Source organism: Podarcis erhardii (assembly GCF_964252035.2).
Source record: "Podarcis erhardii genome assembly, chromosome: 17".
Taxonomy (NCBI): Eukaryota; Metazoa; Chordata; class Lepidosauria; order Squamata; family Lacertidae; genus Podarcis; species Podarcis erhardii.
Window position 1 is genome coordinate 20,251,559 of NC_138515.1, and position 13,765 is coordinate 20,265,323.

Here is a 13,765-nt window from a genome sequence, read left to right on the forward strand (position 1 = left end):
GTTTCCAATGCCACATACCATTGTACTGTATTGCATTAAACGTATGGGATCCTGAATTCTGTAACACAACACGGGACCGTTGGCTTCACATTTCTCAGTGGACAAATGGGCTGCGTTTCTCAAGGGGTGCTTTTTTTTAGGTTTGTTTGTTTTGTTTGGATTTTCCCAGAGTAAAACCGCCTGTCTTTTTTTTTTTAACGTATGGATAGGTAAATCGACAAGAGATTTTTTAAAAAATTAAAAAAATTAAAAAATCGAAGAAAGAGAAGTATTTGCTCTTGTATTTTGTTTTTTAAGGCAATCGGAGAGAGGGAAGAAGAAAAAATCTTGATTAGATGAGGTTTTTTTGCGGGGGGTAGGTAGGGAGGAGAAGCAGCCAAGGCAAAAAAAAGAGAGAGAGAGAGATGAAAAAAAGTCTACAGGCAGTGAGCGGCCCCCTCCTCCTCCTCCTCTCCCTCTTTTTCAATCTTCCTTCCTCTTTTGAGTTGCAAAGCTGGAGAGAGTAGGCTGTGGTTGCTGAGTTGAACGTGGTCCAGGAGAGGCTGAGCCCTTTTTTTTCCAGCGGGGCTGGTCTCTATGTTTGTGTGTGTGTGTGTGTGTGTGTGCGTGTGTGCCTGTGCGTGTGTTGCTGCCTCTTTCTCCCCTTCTCTCTCTCCCCCCCCCCCTCCTTGCGCGTCTGGCTCTGCAGAAGGGAGTTGCGTACTTGGCTTCCTTCCACCGCGCTCCTATTGGCCAGCGCCGCGGCGGCTTCCCCTGAAGCACCGCCCACTCAAGCTGCTTTTCTCCTCCTCCTCCCGCCTTCCTTTCCTCCCCTCCTCCCTCCTTCGGAACCCGTGGGAAGCAGCGGCTCTTCGCTTCCGCCTGGCGGCTGCATGAAACCGACCGAGGGAGGGAAGGGAGAAGAAAAGGGAGGGCATGGGAGAGCTTTTTTTGCATATTCATACCCCAGCAGCCAATCAGCGCCGAGAGAGCCGGAGCCGGGGACCCGCAATAAAGTATGCCGTTCCAGACAGGTCAGAGACCCTGAAATCACCGCATGTCAAAGAAGTCTGCAGACTCTTAAACAAAAGTGTGTGTGTGCGCGTGTGCACGCGCGCAAACGGGGGCGCGCTTGCTGAAGAGAAAAAAGAACCGAGGCATTTCCCATCTCCTAAAAGTTAAATTACGTTAAATCCCAATATTGCCTTGTGGGGGTGCAGAATACAGTATTTGTTTAAAAACCCGATTACTTGATCACAGCAGAACAACGCCTGCTGTAAACAGAAAATGAGAATGGCAAGAAAAAAAACAAAAAACCCATCTTTGAATAAAAAGGGGTTTGGGGTGTTTTTGTTGTTGTTGTTGTTGTAGTACTTTTAAACAATAACACACAATTATCTCTCCCCCCCTTCTTCTTCTATTGATTAAATAAAACTTAATACAGTCTCTGATAATAAATAATAATAATAACAATTATAATAATAACAACAACATAGCATTGAGTTTGCAGTGTCATTTTCCATAATCTTAAAAACATGAATGGTCAGTGGAGAGCTGACACTAATTTAGCATTCGTGAAACTAGTACCTGTCCGTAAGAGTCTGGGTCAGCCACCTCCTAGCTAAGTTAATGGAAATATCAGATGTGCAAGGAATACAGAATTAGCCTCATTGTAGAAATACACCCGGCCAGAGCTTTTGCAAACTGCCAATTCATTTAGGTAGTTAAATTTGGAAACAAGAGGCAAACCTCTAAAGGCATCCAATTTTTTAAAAAAGCAAACTAACAATTGCATTTTATGTTTCCTCCTTTCTAGCAGTCTGGCATAGTTTAATAGCTTTACTTGACCTATCTTTGGTTTCCAACATATTTCATTTGAGTAGAACTGTATGAATATGTCCTTTCCAGGGAAAAAAATCAGCCGGTTCAAAGCCAAAGGGAAGAGGGAAAGGAAGGTAGGAATGCCTAAGAAACAAATGTATCAGTTTCAACACACTGGGGGCATACATTGTAATATTATAAAATGAAAGAGAGAAACAATGGTTAAAAAACCAAAACAAATTATAACAATGTATTTTCGCATTGCAAATGTTTCAAGCTATAAATATTGAGCTGTAATATAAAGGGATATTTGAATAATAAATTTCTTCTTGCGCCATTTAAAAAGACTTTTTAGGCTGGAGCACGGCCTATGGAACTGCATAGACAACAGAGGAATAAAACGCTCCTTTTAAAGCTATCAACTTATATTATTATAAGCAATAATATAAAATATCCAGATGCTCATGCATTTGCTTAGTCACAATGACTTCAGAGGCTTCGCCTTTCAAATTAAACTGGCTGAATATCTTGGGGTGTTTTTTTGTTTTTTGTTTTACTGTTGAAAATTATTTGTGAAATGGGCAAATACTGTCAGCGTAGCACAAGACCTTACAATCAATTTATCCACTGTTATACTCAGAGGAGACTCACTGAAATAAATGGCCACGACTAACTTTGGTCAATTAACTCCAGCGATTCTAATCTGAGCGTAGCGTAGCTGGATACAACCCTTTGGTTATTAATTTAAACTAAACTTCTAAAAAATTATGAACAATTAATTAGCAAAACTTGGGGGCGGGGGGCGGAGAGCAGCTTGAAATACTCAGAAAATTGCTTGGGTCTTATTCCTCCCCCCCCCCCAGCCACCCACATTAAAAATATCTGCCAGGGGGGCAGGGAATTTGCACTGTACAGTGTTTGCATTCCCTTTGTTTAGTGAAAGTGATTGCTCAGGCGGTCTGTGCCATGGACTTTGCAAACTACATAACATCCAGTCAATTATCTGGTTTGCAGGCTTTTTTCCATGCCAGGGGGAACCTGTGGTTTCCTCCCCTGGTTTATAGAAGTTAGAAAGCCACAGACAAAGAATGCTGCACATTATATAGCACACTTTATTAAAATGACTGCAAATACGTTACAGAGATTTGGGGCTTTAGGACTTTTTATTTTATTTTAAGGCAAAGTCTGAAACCTCATCAGTGATAAGAATCCTGCAAGTCAAAAGGGAGAACATTGATGAGTGTGATATATGGTGACCTTGTATTCATGTAACCTGGCCTAGCAATGCACTAACAGCATGGACTAAAAGGACACAGGCATATTAAAGAGAGAGACTTTTATTTTTCAAGCCCAGAATAAATGCAAGCTTGCATTTATATATCATTTTACCAAGAGTCTTTTTTTAAAAAATAAAAAAAACAAAACACAGTTTCATGCCATGACCCTAATTTTGGCAATCAGATTCCTGAATTTCATAGCATTCATGTGCAAGAAGCCTATAAACCCAGGGCCATGCATTTGAGTTGATGGAAAAAACAATGCAGTTGCAGAGTGAAATTAAATATTTAAACAATGCGATCAGAAAAATTCTCCTTCTTATATCATTCAACTTGCCAGCCTGAGAAGAATGAGCTTTGATGTGGATAAATGTACACTACTTCCTTGTGCTTTTTAAAAAAATAAACAGATTATAGTGAGGTTATTGATATGTACACTGCTGACTTCAGAAATATATTTCGTATTATGGGAGTATCTTCAGAATAAATGATCCGGAGAATGAAGCAGCCAGTTTGTCATTTTAAATTTCAGTTAAATCTACTTAACGGTGCTTCCACACAACCTTCCAGAATTTAACATTCAACAACAACAAATATTCACATCAACAAATTTAATTCCCCCCACCTCAACAATCACTTCAATAAGGGCAGCACTCTCCGAAATAGAGAGAATGAGGATGCAATCCTATACACCTTTTAATCTGAACTGGGTTTTCTTCTGTGTGTCACAGAATAATAGAGTCTGAAGGGACCCTGAATGTCATCTAGTCCAACCCCTTGCAATGCAGGAATCTCAGCACGTGGTCCCCTGTCCAATTTGAAGCCGTATCAAACCCTGCTTAGCTTTGCAAATATGTTAGCAATTTCTTTCCTGCACTAAATCAGACAATAGTTGGAGTAAACATGTGTACTCCGCACTGTAAAATGTCTCTTATGGACTCAACGCCAGTGAACACAGAGCTACTACATAGAGAAGGTAGAAAATGGACAAAGATAGGTAATTAGAAGAAACCTCTTTTGTTCAGGAGGGTTGCTCTAAACTTCTTTTTTCACCTGCTGTTAACAATTGGTTAACTTGAAAAATACATAGTATTATTGAGCTGAAACCTGTTTGTCAATTTACAATGCAAGCCTTTGCTTGTCTGCTCAGAGGTAAGTCCCACTAAGTTCAAGGGGGCTTACTCCCAGGTAAACAGAGCACAGGATAGCAACTTCACTTCATCAAACCATGATTGTCATTTTCAAGCAGGTTCTAATGGTCTGTAATGCTTCACAGAAACAAACAAACAAACAAATTTTAGACTGTTGTTATTTAATATGATCTTTTTACAGCTTGACTTTTAATTTTCACTTGGAATCTTAAGTGGCACAACATGAAACTTATACCACTAAAACTCCTTTTGTTTTATAGGACAGGTTAGCACATCTGAGATTGCTTTGGTTTTACATTACATTCAAAGTGTTTGATTTAATGTACAAAGACCTACAGTATATTGTTTAATACATGGTTGCCTCCCCCCCCCCCATTTTCCTAGGAACTATGTTCTCAGCTGCAGAGATCCCTTCAAACATTCCCAAGGACTTGTTTTGAATTAATGACATTAAAACCCATATAGGAAATTATTTATATCAAAATAGATAAAGGACACGTTAAAAACTATAGCAAGTTAAGACAGCTGGAATTCATTCTTTACATGTCTATATATAAACCAGCCTAGAAAAAAAGAAAAATTTTCTAAAGAGTCCGAATATCTCAATTGTGGAGAGCCTGGGCACTTTTTATGGTTGCAATTAAGGATTTAAGACCTGGGAAATGCCTTTAACATTAAAGGAGGCTATTTAAAGTGACTATTTAGGCTCACATCTCACCAAAAGAGGCAGGACAATAGGTTAATATTTTTGTGACTGCCTTTACCTGGTAACATTTTATTATCACGTCAGGTGATCAGCAGAGCACCATTATGATGAACTTCACAAAAGAAAACAAAGGAAAGAGACTGGGAAATCACACCAGTTTAATAATTTTGTCCTCCTACTTTCTTCTATGTAACAGATCCTGATGGCCCCACTGTATGGCCACAGCTGAGAATTTTCACTCCTCTGCTCTCCTGTACTGGAGAAATGGAGCGACCCCAAAATTCAGTTATATCTCTGGCACTGGGTAACTGCCCAGTAGGTCATAGTGGTTAAGGCAAACTACCTGGTGACTGTATGTGCTGATTGTCTTGTAGCTGATTCAGAGTAGACTTCTCTTGAATTGGAGAGATAAAAATCTACACAGATAAAATGCAGGCAGACACATGTGAAACCTTTGAGGACAGGGTATCCTGAGGCGCTTTAATATTCCACCCTCCCCCCCCCCCAGTTTCCTATTAAAACTATCTGCACCTTTATATGGTCTTCTTTGATGATTTCCTAGAGCAAGACAGTTCTTAATCTGACATAAAGTGTGTCAGGCCCAAAGGCCACATTTCCAGAAAGAACTGAGCAGATAAAGTAAGGTGATGCAATCTTAATTTGCTACACACAGGGAGGCTGGCTAATATGTTAGCAACCCTAATTTTGTAATAGACTGTCACATGATAAGCTGTAACATGCATCTGTTCTTGCATCTTGTTATCATCAAGCAGTCAACACAGCAAAAGGCAGCGTGGGGAAGAGTTCAGAACCATCAGCCAAAGGTCAGGCTGGGTCAAGCAAAGGAAAGCTGTGTCAGTCTGAGGTCTGAATTGTGATGAAGGAAAACTAGAAAAGATACTTCTATTTTTCCAAAGTGAAATTTATGAGGCAGAAGAAGGAGATATATATTGGGAAACTGTCCCCAAACGTCTTATATAAACAAGAAGCACACATATATAAACAATCTTTTTATTATTATTATTGAAAGTCTTGGAGTTTTTCACAATAAAAGAACCTCCCCTTCCCATTGATATAAATAATCTTAAAGGAAAAGTATTCAACAAATGTTCAGAAGTTTGCTCTATTTTCATTTTTCTATTGCTTAGTGCAACCATGCCTCCCCCCCCCCTTTTGAGTAGGATTTGAAATGTAAATGTGTAATTGTGCTTTTCCTCACATGCTTTGCAAGATGATGATGTATTATCACAATTTTAATTCTGGAAAACTAAACAAAAAATCCCATTAAAATGATTACAGTGCACTTAGAATTCAGACAAGGACTATTGTCCATTAACCCCTATGTGTACATTCTCACTTTTGAGTATCAAATGTGTGCTGAAAACAAAAAAAAAGTTTGTTTGTTTGTTTTTTAAAAAAAGAATATTGTTTTAAAAAGTTTTTGTTTGTTTAGGATAGCATGGATAAGATGAAACTATTGTAGCAATAGCAATGAATGCACAGTATACAATTTTGCATTAAAAAATTTTGCACCGATTTTGCATTAAAAAACTTTGACCTGCAGTAGGCACCTGCAGGCATTTTGAAATCTGTGTTGAAATCTGTGGTTTAAATTTTTTTGAAAGAAAAACAGGGCAAAAACCTCCTACTTAAACACCTTATGTCATCACAGTGATTACTGATGGTATGTGGGCACTGTTGAAGCAAGCAACTTACTAGAAGCTAGCATCCATATACAATACCAAACAAAGATAAAAAATAATACAGAATTGAATTGCAATATAAGGGCACTGCATTCAGTCCTGCACACTGAACAGATAGCCCAACCCGAAATAATGTATCCACAGTCCAACAGGCTATCAAAGTATTGGCACAAGCCCTATTGATGCATTGCTTCCAGCAACAAAATTCTCATTGATTGAAGTGATCATCAATTCTAGCCAGGCCTCTCCATGAAAAAGGGAATGCCAAAGACCACAAAGGAAAGAACTTGCCACATTTCTTGATCCAGACCACAGCAATACCTTAGGCTTGAATCCAGAGGCCTTCATTTCCTCTACACTTTTGCTCTGCAGAATGCCACTTTGCAAAACATGAGAGCAAAGTGCAGTTTCTAGGACAGTCAGTCATCTCCCTCTGTTGTTTATTTTTGAAAACCTGACATCTCCAGCTATTGGATAGTAACTCCCCCCCCCCGCTGGCCTGCACTCCAAAAGGCGGCAGTAGCTGGAACTCTCACAGAAGGCGAAAGACTTTGGGAATCACTGCAGACCAATCTCATTGGTCCCTGGGAGTATCTCCCTTTTCCTGCCTGACACCTGCTGCCCAAAGCCTGCCAAACATGCCAATGTCTGAGGAGCAGATGCAGATGTGGCGGGAGATGTTACAACAAAAGGGCTTGTTCCTACAGACGTGTGGAAGGAATGGGCTGCTGCTGGCACACAAGGCTCAGTTTCCATGCACACGTCTTGGCTGTTGGGGATGTCCTGTTTGCTTGGCTGTCTCTCCCCACCCTCCATCGTCTCCTTCCTTCCCTCCACCGCAGGCAGGCTGCAGATTCTGTATGATATATTGCTCTCTTTCCACACACACACACACACACACACACACAGAGAGAGAGAGAGAGAGAGAGAGAGAGAGAGAGAGAGAGAGAGAGAGATCTACCCCACTGCACTGCATGCAAATTTGAGATGCACTGCCGCAGCCAAGTTGAACTTTGCCATAAACCAGCAACTTCTTCAGGCCTGCAGTGACTTTAAAATGCTGCCATGGCTACCAAGGGGCGCAAGCTGCTGGCAGATCGATCCCCTAATGGGAAAGGCTGTGTAGAAGCAAGCTGCTAAACTCCCCATGTATATGAAGAGGCTAAAGGGTGCTGCAAGCTCTATTGTTATGGGAGCAAAGAAGAACTGCTTTCCCACATCAGATGCTATTTCTTAAGGTATATTTGCTCTCTCCTGTTCCTTGCACTTTGAAAATGCTGCCCCCAAAGGAAGAGACTAACAACAGACAAGTTTGCACTTCTTGCCGTTCTCACATGCGTTAAATCCCCTCCTAAGCTCAGGTATGATCTCTGGGCCACTGCAAAGTATAATTTCTCCCTTCCATTTTATGGAACCCTAAACTGCAGCACAACAATTTCTTAAGAGCATTTCCCAAATGTATGTGTGTGTGTGTGTGTGTGTGTGTGTGTGTGTGTGTGTATAGTCACCACCCCCTTATCACAGACTAACAAAATACTGGCAAGAGCTCCGTTTGCTGGTTCTTTGTTATTTGATCCACCTCCTGAAACTCCCATTTCTCCTGCCGGAAACCTGTCGTCGATAAACGGTGGCAGCCTATGAGCGTGTATGGAGAGGGAGGGAAGAGGGAATGCCGTCGGGGAAAGGTTTAAAGTGACTATGGGCTGTGAGGGGACCGCGAGGTGATGCGATGGTCTGGTTGTCTTCTGCCCACACCGAACAGTTTCCAGAAGTCCTCCGGCCTAAGCAAGACCAGGCGCCATCATGTGCACAAAAACAAAAAAGGCGGCACTCACCTGTCCCCTGTGTGACACCACCAGGGAGCCCGATCCCGCCCCAAGGAAGAGAGGAGCAGCCCCAAAGGAAACGAGGCTCGGGGCTGGAGACCCTCCTGCCTGTGGGTAGACCTGAGCCCTATAGGGAGAAGATTCCATAGGGAAGGAGGCTTTAGGGGGCAGGATGCCCAGTTCAGTAAGAAAGAGGCTCAGCAGGAGCTAGGGGGAGATTGGTGGGGCTCCTCCGAACCCCCCACGAACGCAACTTGAGCCTCAGGAAACTCTTCCAGCTGGGGAAGCCCTTCTTCCTCCCTCCCCATAGGGCCGCGAAGAGGGCAAACTGCAACAGCCTTTTCCTCCTCTTCTTCCTCTTCTTCTTCCTCCTCCTCTTCTGGGCGCCCTAGACCTCTCCGTCCCATCGTCCTGTTCTCCTTCGCTTTGCGCCGCTTGGCACCGGCATGGCTCTTTCCCCAGCGTCAGGCTAGCGAGGGATCTGCCTCACTTCGGACAGGCAGCAGGCTGCCTAGTGCGGGGATCTGCTGAGGTTGGCTGCAAAATGCAGCAGTTTGGGGATCAGCGCGGCGAAACTCCTCCCTTCAGGAGCCTCAATGTGGTGTATGTGTGTAGAGGGGGGTCATTTTAACACTCCCCTCCCGCCTCTCCTCTCCCTGATACTCCAAGACCACGGATCAGGAATCCTTTGCCACGCCACACGGCGACCCTCCGTCTCTTCCAGCAAATGCCTTTCCCAGGGCCTTGCAGGAAAGGAAACGCCGGCTCCAGCTCGCTGAAACCTCGGCTTCAGGCAAAAAGGAGCCGGCAGCAAAGACTCCGAGGCCGCTGCAAAGCCCGAGCAGAGCCGCTTTTTCATTTCCCCTTTGCTCTTTAAGTGCCATTTTATCCCACCAAGTTCAAATTCCGTTAAAGGTCACACCGAACCGTGTGAGAGTGGAGAAATTTGGGCCCCCAATGCGGAGTGACTCCGCAGCAGCCCCAAAGCCAAATTCAGTCCCATTCATTTGCCTGAGATTTCCTTTCGACTCACAGGCTGCTGCGGTCCCTGCGCGCTCTGGCGCGGGAGCAAGCCCCACTGGACTCAGCGGGACTTTCTCCCCCTAACTAAACGAGCATCGGATCGGGCTCTGTAATGTTTTGGGGTGGGGAGCCACGGGGCTAGCCTACGCCTCCGGGAAGCCCTTGGGATCCTGCCCCCTTGCCACTGAAGGGAGGGCTGCCCAAGCGCACACCCACGTCGCACCCCAGTTCTGAATGCCGACGCAGGTGCCCAACGCGTAACAGACGCGATGCAAGCGCAGTTGCGGCGGGGTAAGGAAGGACCAGAGGCAGGAAAGGAGGACCTGAAGTTCCCCTTGCTGGAGCCGAGGTCCCTTCTCCCCCGCAACCTATAAAATACTTCAGGGGGCCTACCCGTTTCCCAAAAAAGTTGGAGGCTATTGGAATTAAAATTGTGCCCGTGTGCCTCATCTTGTGATCGATTATGTGCGACGGGGCTTACCAATATGTTACTCAAGTTGGCTCCCCTGCTAGTTTGGGGAACGGGCTAGGCTCTTTGGGGGGTCGCCTCTGCGAGCAGCTGAGAGCGAGCCCCGGATGGCTGTTTGGATGCCACGGTCCACAGTCTGCGCGAAGCAGAAATGCAGCAGCCTCTGCTCCAAGGAGCCCCTCGAACGCGAGAGCCGGCGCTGCCTCCGGGCCTCTTCGGCCTGCGCTGCTGTTGCTGCCGCCGCCGCCCATCTTTTGCCAGGAGGAGCCGCTCGCCGAGCCCTGCTTCGGCCTCTCCACTCGCCAAGCGCATCCCCGCCGTGGCCATCCATGGAGGGGTCCCCTGGCTGGCTGGCCAGCGGGTCCCTGGTGCAGAGCAGGCGAGCGAGGGCGGTGAGTGGCGGTGCCTCAGCAGGGAAAGAGGACCCACGAGAGGCGTCCTCCTCTTGCTCCTCCTGGGCGGTTGGTTGCTGCCTTGCGAGGCTTCAGCTCTTGCAGCCTTCGCTCCTGGAGATGGAGATGGAGAAGGGGGGGAGGGAGGGAGGACAGGGGGAGACAGGTTGCCCCCCTGCAGGCGCACAAGGTGCTTGCCGTGGCCACGTGGAAGCGAATGTGCAGGCCCAAAAGGGAACCCCAGACATCACCTGGGGAAAGTGTTCTTTTCTCAGGAAAATGAAGCGTAAAAGAGAGCCCAAGCTCCGCCGGCGGCTCCGTGCGAACCAGCTAGACAGCAACTTAGACAGGCACGTTCCCCAACAGCCCGAGCGAGACGCGGGGAAGTGGGGCGCACAGGGAGGGGGGCGAAGCTGCCTAAGCAACGGCCCACAACTCGCACGGTCCCTAGAGCGGCTGGAGGGGCCGCAGGAGGGGCGCCAGAGCCGGAGATGCGCTTCCCCCGCACGTGGGAATGGGTGTCGGGCGAGACTCAGGCTGGCGTAAAGGGCGAGGGCTGGGGAAACTTCTCAAGGGCGCCTCGGCCGAAGCAAGCCGAGCAGAGCATCTTCTTGGCTCATCCTTCTCTGCCCGCCGACGCAGGCTGATCCCCGCTACTCAGGCCGTCGAGGTACTCTAAAGCAAGGTTTAGGATGGCCCTCCAAGCGGGGGAATAGTATTATTATTATTATTATTATTATTATTATTATTATTATTATTAATGATGATGACGCAATTTAAAACATGTTAATGGTGCGTAAAGGAAACGGGGGAGGCGTTTGGCCTTGGAAGTAACAAATGGCGAGGAAGTGAACGAAGACAACTCCCCGTGCGTCTGCGCTTAAGCGGAGTGGAGAGGCCGCTTGGGTCGCCCTTGGCTACTCTTTCTCCTCGGAGACTTGGCAAAGGCAGGCCGGAGGAGTCCTGTAGGTAACCGAGGCGGCAAAGGGGCGCCCCTTTGTCGCCCTGCGAAAACAGAATAGGCGGGGAGGGGGTCTCCCCGCTAGCTGTAAACAGGGTGTGTGTCTTTCAGCTTGTCTCCAGCGAGGCTTCCCTGCCGTGTCGCCCCCAACCCCCAGCTCTCTAGCACTCCGATCCCAGCCGTGTTTACACGGGAGCAAGTCCCGTTTCATTCCCAAGGAAATGCCTCCCCCAGGGAAGCTCGAGGAGACGCGCTGCCTGGGGAAACAACTTGAAGCAGAAAGACGCCAAGGAGCCCCAACTCGTTTATTTGGGAGTAAATTCCAGGGGCGGGGGTCAAGGGCGGGGGGCTTCCTTCCAGGCGGGCAGAGAGAGCTGCCTTAGCAGCGGGAAGTTCCTTCTCAACCCCGCCCCGCCGCTTCGGATCTTCTTGACTACAGCTAAGTCACTCGCTGAGCCGAGTTGGACTATTTCAGCTCGTAGTTTTACTTCCAGGTAGCGGCGGGAGGGGAGGAGGGGAGCTTGGCGAGGGAGACCCGAGGCTCTTTCCCACGCTTAGCCTGGCGTTGTTCTCTTCGGCCCCATAACTCGGGGACGAGTCCCAGAGAAAGGACAGACAGACAGACATCCGCCCCCCTTCATGGGACGGGGAGGGCTGCGACTGGGGCACAGCCTCCTCCGACCAGCTTCTTGCTTCGGGATCCGCGCTCGTGCCCTGACCCTTTTCCACGTCTTGACGGGAGACGGAGAGGCCACGAACCAGGCTCTGGGCGCGGGTCGCCCGTCGAGGCGTGCTCGCTCGACGGGGCTGAGGGAGAGGGGGGGCAGCGCCTAATTTTAGCCGGGACAAAATGTTTCCCCAGCAACTTCTCCGCTGCTGCTGCTGCCGCCGCTGCCGCCGCTGCCGCCTACCTGCCTGCCCCGGCTCCGGATATTTAAGGACTGCAGGTTTGGCCTGTCGTCGAGGCAATAGCCCGATGGCCTGACAACTAATTTATTTGCTGGGGGGTAGGGGTAAATAATAAAAAGGAATCTGCGTGGAAAGGGAGGGGTGGCTGTCACAAGAAGGGAACTTTGATTGGCGTTGTCCCTTGTCAAAAATAATAATAATAAACTCGTCTCTCGCGCGCGTCAGCTGCCGTCTGTTTTAAAGAGGGGCTGGGGTTGGGTTTTGCACAGGGCTCCATCACTGTGACGAGATCTCAGCGGATCATTGTATTATTCCCGCCTGAAAACGGCACCCGTCTTGGTGATCGTCTACTCTACAAGCTCCCCGTGGGGCTTCCCCTCCCCTCCCCCTCACACTAGGCAGTCACCGTCAATTAAATATTTCCGGTAAACTGGGTGCCCCCTCCCTTTTAAGCAATAATACATCTCCCCTCGTTTTTTTCACCACATCCCACGTTGGAGTAAGTTGGAGTAAACATTTCTCGTCCCCCACTCCGGGAATTCGATTATTATATACATATATTATTGTCATATTCAGATAAGCACTGGACACATTTTGAGACAGAGATTTGTGTGTTCCCGGAAACAAACTATTCCGCAAGGATACTGAAGGGGAGCCCTAAATATCTCGCCCAAGTGGAAAAAAAGGACATTAAGACGTCCGGATCCGCAGCCCACTTAAACCAGAATCATAGTAGCGACGCTTTTACACGACGTGCTCAATAACTTCGAAGTAAGCACTGTAAGTTTCCGTGGAGTTTGCGCTCATGAACATTTTTAGAGGGGGCTGGGAATGTCTTCCAATTAAGTCTACCCGTCCTGAGGGTCGCAGCCCAAGACCCCGTGCTTGGGGAAAAAAGGACCGTTGTTTTCAGGGTAATTTGTTGAAATCCCAGTGATAAATCCCACGGAAGGGAATGAAAGGGTTTTTTAGGTGTGTTACCAAGATTTCTGCCTTACAACCTGCTTCTCAGTAAGTTCACCCGGGGGAAGGTATCAATGAATCGAACGGGGCATATTTCACAGATTTGCTTAGTGAGTTTACACAGCCTTATTCCACGTGATGCGCGGTATCCCACGCGCGTGGATGGAGTTCAGCACAACTTGCCATTGACTCTCGCTTTTAGGTGGCGGGCGATCAACTTCGAGGTCAAAAGGCCACGCCGGCAGGGTGGCAGGATCCTTCGGACACCTTCCATCCGGTCACCCACACCCGCGACGCGTCGTCGGTGGGAAGCGAGGCCCCCGGGTCCATTGCTTGAGAGGCAGTCGGAGGTCTCGCCGCGGCCGGGTCAGCATCGGCCGCCGCTTGGCTCCTGCGATTCCCCCAGTTTACTCGTCCCGTCGCTCGGCGTAGGGAAAAAAAGTAAGCAAGATCGCCGAAAGGGAAGCGCCACTTCTTCGACGCCACTTTCCCCCTCGAGAAAAACCGCGCCCGAGGTTGCAACTCCGCGCACACGGACTTCGGAGCAAGGCCCCCCCTACACCCCAACAACTCAACGCGGAGGAT

The 13,765-nt window shown here is 47.5% G+C and overlaps 1 protein-coding gene and 1 long non-coding RNA gene across 14 annotated transcripts in view; one reads left to right on the top strand and one right to left on the bottom strand.

The window, feature by feature from the left end:
* The window catches only part of LOC309332595, a 417,968-nt gene that overhangs the window by 270,117 nt on the left and 134,086 nt on the right, over positions 1-13,765 (top strand). The gene's annotated exons all lie outside the window — the stretch shown is intronic.
* NFIB (nuclear factor I B) overlaps positions 1-13,765 on the bottom strand; it is a 296,978-nt gene that overhangs the window by 206,469 nt on the left and 76,744 nt on the right. For 6 of the 13 annotated variants that reach the window (XM_081845177.1, XM_081845172.1, XM_081845171.1 and 3 more), the window contains exon 1: positions 8,473-8,625. The exons of 3 other annotated variants lie outside the window; for them this stretch is intronic. In XM_081845177.1, coding sequence (XP_081701303.1) covers positions 8,473-8,610 — 138 coding nt within the window. In that variant the 5' untranslated portion in view covers positions 8,611-8,625. Of the gene's footprint in view, positions 1-18; positions 52-8,472; positions 9,146-13,765 lie in introns of those variants that run through there. 4 more of the 13 variants (XR_014152063.1, XM_081845176.1, XM_081845182.1 and 1 more) reach the window with 3 other exon arrangements.